Below are 6,801 nucleotides of genomic sequence, written 5' to 3'. Positions count from 1 at the left end.
TTGATGGTTTATATGTATTTTTATGTTGTGTATAACAAACCTGTCATGTTTAAAAATTAACAAGATGGTTAAAATATAATTCTTTGATTATCAATTTATCTAAAATTCTACATTTAGTTGTTATATTTTATTGAGATCTAAGGCAGTCGTTGATTGTAGCTTATGATAGTTATTGTTTTATAGCATCACAAACTTCTCATCTTTGACAATGATACTTGTAATATATATGTTATAAAGAATGATTCAGAGACAGCTCAGGTGGGGATAGATACATTCTTGTATGCTTACTACCATACACAACTAGTGACCTCTGACCTCTCTTGTTACCAACAATTCACAGAAAAGCAATTCTATTAAGCTTGTTATCACTGTAGTACAACATATACACATGTCATAGCTAAAACATTGTTTTTGTTAAGTTGAAAGTTTACTTAAAATGTTCCTATTTAGCCTGAATACACATCAAATGTGCGACTTTTAGTACACTACAAGTACATACTGTATAAGTTAGTGAACTTACTAACTTATACTCTTGTGTTTGTCTCTGTGTTGTCTTGACCTTTTAAGTATTTATTATTTTATTATTTTTGGTGTTTAAGGGCTTTGTGACCCTGGTCCTGAAAAGCGCTCTATACATACTACTTACTTACTTACTTACTTACTTAAGTATGCTTGATTAAAATATACTTCAACAATACTTTATACTTTACTACAACTTTTTGCTACACAAATTAATTTCTAATTTGCTTGACCTTATATTAAAAAAAAGTCATCCTCGAATTTGAATTGGCTTTTAAACATGTTTGAATACAAAAGTTTGATTTGATATGTAGGTGTTCCACTTGCGCTTATTCAAAGTAAAAGCACTTCCGGTCCCGCTCTTGTTTTATTGTGAAGACCCCCCTAACGGAAGTGGGACATGACGAGCCGCTGTGTGGCGTCAATGCCAAATTGCGTGTGCGTGCGTAACAGTGTGTAAAAAAAGCGTGTGTTACACGAAACGTGTAAACACGACTCGTGTCGTCGGATGTGAGGGAGCGCGGATGCGGAGATGGCAGCGGAATCCACCCGGAGATTCACCAAAAACCTGCTCAAACCCGGGACCGCGGCTGAGATCCGGCAGACGGCTTGTAACGCAGTCCGTCTCTCGGCGGCGACGGTGAGAAGCACATTATTTATTTATTTATTATTTTTTAATAGCGTTTTTTTTTGCGCGGACCGCCACCTGTGGGCTTTTACAACTGCATATCGATTGAGGGTTTATTTATTTATTATTTTTTTTCCCTGATAGAATCCGGCTCCTCGCTCCACTGCAGCCGAGCATTGACATTCATGTTGCATCTTTCCATGCAGCGGTGCAACATCAGTGCAGCATTTTTTTTCTCCTCCTCCTGTCCTCATCGATCCTGCAGCCCAAACACGTTTAATCCTGCTCTCATATCTGTGGTCATGTTCACAGTCACTGTTGAGAAAAAAAAGAAAAAGAAAAAGAAGAGAAGCTTCCATTGTGGCTGGGGATGAATGGTAGTAAAAATTGTGGGATGCGGCAGCACATCTGTCCAGCTGTGCACGCAGACACACCAGAAAAAAAATGGAGGGAGGTATCAGCTACAGATAGTGGCTTAATATTGGCTTTATTTAATGGGATTCTCCACTTGGAAGGTGCTCTGGTGGGTGTGTCGCCTCCATGGTGGGTGCATGGATTGACATGTTGGATGAGAGAGGAGGGGCGACCCCTGGAGAAAAAAACCTCACCCCAGTGTGATATTAAATTGAATTTTTTTATTTTAAGCAGTTTAATTTCCATAAGGCTTACTTAACTGGTCACTGGCGTGGAGCTTAGCGTAGTGGAAAGGTCAGCGGAGTCTCCTCCTCATCCTCCTCGCTCCCGGTGTTAGTGTGTCAGTGGGACAGGGAAGCACGGGATTGATTTGAATAAAGAGGGAAAATGTGATATTACATCAAACGGCGGCGAGAGTGAATTGAGGTTGCTGTTTGTGAATATGGAAATTGATGTTGGCAAGGTCGGAGTGTTGTTTTTATTCTACTAAATGGACTTAAGTGGGATTATATTGATCCCCTGATTGGATGAAGCGATTGATCGGCGGTGAAAAGACGTGAATATGAATATTTATTTCATGCTTTAATTACGACATGAGGTTTATTTTCTATCGACCGGCTGCTTCGGTTGTGTGTATTAATGTTGGTCGCAGGTGCTCGCAACAGTGTGAAGTGCACTTGTGTGTGTCGATGTGTGAATTTGTGTTGGTCTGTGCCTGCAAATGTTTCCTCTTCAAGCTTTCTCGGTGGTGGGTCGTTGCTCTGCCTTCAACAGTTGAAATTTATCTTAAATCATCAACATCCTTATCGGTATCGTGAGTCTTACATCATGACGATGAATTTGGCATTAAAAGTTGCTCAATTCACTGTGACTCAAATGCAAAAGTCATGTATGTATCTGCGGTTTGGGAAAGAGAGAAGGCACATTTTAGGGAAGTACTTCTCAAGGCCACATTTTGAAGATTTTCTGCATAATTATTTCTACTTAATACTTTTTTAGATTGGAGTCTGCAAATGTAGCTTAAATACATTCCATATACCAGCTTAAGGATTTAAAAGAAATTGGATATTTAAGAAGTTGTTATTGATGGTGTTGTAGTTCCATCTGGATCTAGGAAGGTTATATGGCTACCAACCACTGTTGCTTATGAGCCAAGCTCTTCTTAGAAATGGAACCTCCACCTTCAAATCCAGACACTCAAATAAATCAAGGTGTAGATAGAACTGATGGGTTAACAAAAGCTTCATGAAACAGCTGATGATGTATCATGATACAGTGTCTTCATTTTAAAAGACCCCAAGATAGAACTACAACCTTTGGCTCTGATCTACTTACTTCACGTAACTGGCATAGTTCTTTTTAAAGACATTGTGTCATAACACCTCATCAACTCACCACCAGAAGTGGTGGTGCAGTCATTTAGCAACTTGGGTGTTCGTGAGAACTTTGTCTTTGCAATTCTAGAATCATGAAAGTTGTTTTTTTTCGCTTTTCTTTTTAAGATGTGTTTTTATAATGTGATATAAAAACAGTCCTATGTTCGAGGTATGTACTTTCAGAGAGCTCTTCAAATCTATTGTTTTTGTTTAGGCACCTATTTAAAGGGCAATTAATATGTTGATTTAAGTGTCTCTTAAATAGATGTTGTATTATTGTATCATCAGTATGTGTCTTTTTCACTGAAATATTATTAGAAAAAGGGGTTAAGCCCCGCCCACTGAAAACATCTGGAGATGAAATCTCATTCAACGTTACCACACCCACTCTGTGGTGATTGTGGTAACATCGACGTTTTCATGGAGCATAATCAATCCAGGAAGTCTCGACCTCCAAGGGACTTGTTGTATAAACAAAGCAGGGCATGATTACAGCTGACTGTAGGATGAGTGAAGCCAATATTGCGTAATAATGGAATCCATCTCGTAACCTCTAGTTTCAACACGATTACAGACGGAGGAGAACTTTCTAAAGTAATAACTTCAAAACATAATAATGATGAGGAACTTACTGCCTCATGAAGAGGAAGACTTCAACATTTGAAACATGTGAGTGAGTCAGGAGAATTGGGTTCTCACATTAGTTGACCTTTAAGTAAAAGCGGCAACAAATTCTCCACATTTTAACTTTAATTCATACATAGGAAGTTTTGTCATCATCACATCATCTTATTTGTCTCAAATATATGACATTATATAGTGTGATATATTAAGAGATTTGTTTGTAGAGTTATTTGAATGGATACATTTACTCTCTTAACTAATAATACATTTACTTAAATCAAATTAATCTGTCACTGTTCTTTCATCGGGGCTTTTACCAGATATGTCATGTGAGTCTGCCAATTAATATGAAGTCATAAAAATGGCTTTTGGGTTCATCTATGTAAGAGATATGTGTAAGAGTTGACACCAGCATGTGTGCAGGACTTCAGCTAACAGGGTGTGTAAACGTCCGCTGGTGTTGTCTGTGTCTATAGACAATCTTTTTTTCTTTTTTTTGTCAATGTGTTAATGCACGGCTTTTGAAAGAAACCAGGTCAGCAGAATCAGCCCCTAAAGCATGACGGTCAGTGAGGCGTGAGTCTCCTCGTCACTCGCTGACCCCCCTCTCCTCCTCTAGTTGTACTTTCCCTCTTTCACTCGGTGTCAACCCGCTGACTTTTGCTTTCCCTCACTGAACTTTTTCAGAAGAATTTTCCGCGTCAGTTTTTGGCCTGCCTCAAGTATTGTTGGACATGGATCGTCATCCATTAAAAGTTTAGCTTGAAAAAGTCAAAGAAAAAGGTAAAGTTAAATTAAATCCATGAAATAAAACACAAACATACATGTATGTTGAACTTCGCTTGCATGTGTTAAGCTAAACAACACTTTTATGTATTGAAAAATCTAAATAAAACTATATCTTTGTGTTCATTCCCAAAACAACTTATAGAAAATGTGATTCTATAGGATAAATTAAATGTATCATCTGACTTTTGAAACCACCTGTCATCTTGGACATGTTTGAAAATAAAGCAATATTTTCATATCTATGTTTCTCAATGTTTTGAGAAAAAACTGGAGGTCACCAGAGCTCCGGTCAAGTAAAATTAGAGAATGCAAAATAAAATATAGTTATATTTATGGCCAACTTAAACACTCTTTAGTGAAATAAAATAAAGCACCAGTCAAGATTTTCATCTTTGCTTGAAGTTTGATTCACAACCAGAAGACTTAACCAGAAAGTTAACTAATGGTGTTAACTGAAAATACACATTAGGGTTCGTAGCATTATTTATTTTCATGTAGTATTAGTCTGCAAAATCCATTTTATGAGTCCTAGTCGTCTACTTTAGAGTATACAAAGACCAAAAATGTGGTATCCCACAATGCACGTGGATTTTGTGATCTGCTGATTGACAGGCTTGGATACGCAGATAACAGTTTACAATTCAAATGTATTTAAAATGATTATACTTACCATCAATTAATATCCCAAAAATATATTCACCACTTTTGTTATCTCAAGGTCAAGGTGAACCATAGGCCCAAAAACAAATGTGTTTGTGGTATCCCTTGTGTGTTCTCTGGATCAAGGTAAATGACCTCCCTGGCTTCCAGAAATACATACTGTAAGCAGTGGTGGAGGTTGTTCGGGCCATTGGGTCACCTTGACCCAGAGTTAGCACAAGGGGTAAAAGTAGAAATCAGATTGAAGTTTGTAAAGAGAAGAGTTTGTGTAATAATGTAACTACAACATGGACGATTCTGTGTTTATCACAACTAATAGTTGAAAGTCCAAGAACTTTCTTCTCTTCGGCTAATCGTGAGTTCCCAGACATACCAAAGCCAAAAGTGGAGATGTCCTATCTTTTAATTTGGGGAAATGACATCCTAATCTCTTTAATTTAGGAAAAATGTCAACCAATCTGGAGGTTGATGCAGGAACGTGGTGGTGCCTTGTTACTAATAACAAGGTTGGTATTGTCACATGAGGCTAATATTGACATCACTCTACACAATATTCCACCTTCTCCTGCTTGTAGCAGTCATGTACTGTAATCGTACGCCTGTTCCTCCGGCATAAAAAGCTCCGCTGGGTCTGTCTGGAGCTGCTGAAAGTGTGTCAAGACGGCACGGTACAGTCATTTGCTGGTACGGGGGGGAGCCGGGGGAATGCCATTGTGAATGTGCTTGGAGTGTGTGGTCGTCGGAGGACATGCTGTCAGTCTGACTCTGTTCTCAGCTCACGACGCGTCACCGTCGGTGCCTGCGGTGAAGTCGACATGACTTGCTGACTGGCCTTTTTGTCTGCCGCTCTTACAAGTAGCGTGCATGTGTTTGCAAATGGGAAACGTATTTGCGTCACGGTTCGACAAATCAAAATCGTTCGGTATTGAACGCAGATGCTCTTTGCATGTTTTGACATCGTAGGGATTTTTCTCTTAGTATAAGACGAATGTATTCCCCTACAGCTGTGTCTCTGTTACCATGGCAACAGAAAAGGTCAATTAGGATGGAATTCTTTTTTACAGGAAGCAGCCCTATCACTCCTTTTCCTGTCTGATATATATCATTCATCTCCTGCTCTTCCGTTCCTCTGTTTCCCACTACACCGAGACACGAGATGTCCATGACGTTACTTTCTAAACTATTTTCACCTGATCTAGTCTTTTTTTTTTTGCCTTAAAACACAAAAGTACATTTAACGTCATTAGTATGTGTTGTCTGTGTTTTAATAAAAATACAATTATATGTAATGAAATTCTAATCTATGTCTGAATGAGGTCCACAAAAGCAAATGCATGCCGACCTTCCCGGAACAACCTCCTCCAACTGTCCTTCGTGGACGGGATAAGATCCAGCTTGACCTTGGAGTGAGAGCCGAGGGTCGGGTTGGAAATAGGCAGAAAATAGCTGAATGAATTAGTGTTTCACGTCCACATTTGTGCATGTTTGTGGCTGCAAATCCTCCAATTAAAGCCAAGCATTGTCTTGTCTTAAGTTATATGCGACCTTATGCATCATTCATAGCAGGGTAATTGTTAGCGCTTGATCGTTCCAGAGCATGTGTGGTCACGTTTGCTGAGGTACACATATTAAAACCTTACAAATAAAGCTTACTTACTTACGTAGTATTTCCCAGGTGAGTTTATACATTTATAAATATATCAATCTCAACTTTTCTTATATCGTACATCAGTAGTGCTGGGTGTCAATCAAAAATGTTTAAATACTGGTTAAATACTGGTAAAATACCTT

At 38.6% G+C, this 6,801-nt stretch overlaps 1 protein-coding gene across 1 annotated transcript in view; it reads left to right on the top strand.

Annotated features, from left to right (window-relative positions):
• The first annotated feature begins 950 nt into the window (after window positions 1-950).
• dock10 (dedicator of cytokinesis 10) overlaps window positions 951-6,801 on the top strand; it is a 59,153-nt gene continuing 53,302 nt past the window's right edge. The window contains exon 1 of the mRNA XM_087795430.1: window positions 951-1,159. Within this exon, the coding sequence (XP_087651556.1) occupies window positions 1,052-1,159 (108 nt within the window). The 5' untranslated portion in view covers window positions 951-1,051. The remainder of the gene's footprint in view (window positions 1,160-6,801) is intronic.

Source organism: Callionymus lyra, chromosome 7 (assembly GCF_982586985.1).
Source record: "Callionymus lyra chromosome 7, fCalLyr1.hap1.1, whole genome shotgun sequence".
In the NCBI taxonomy this organism is placed as follows: Eukaryota; Metazoa; Chordata; class Actinopteri; order Syngnathiformes; family Callionymidae; genus Callionymus; species Callionymus lyra.
Note: the sequence above shows the minus strand (reverse complement) of the source record. Positions and strands in the feature narration are given on the sequence as shown.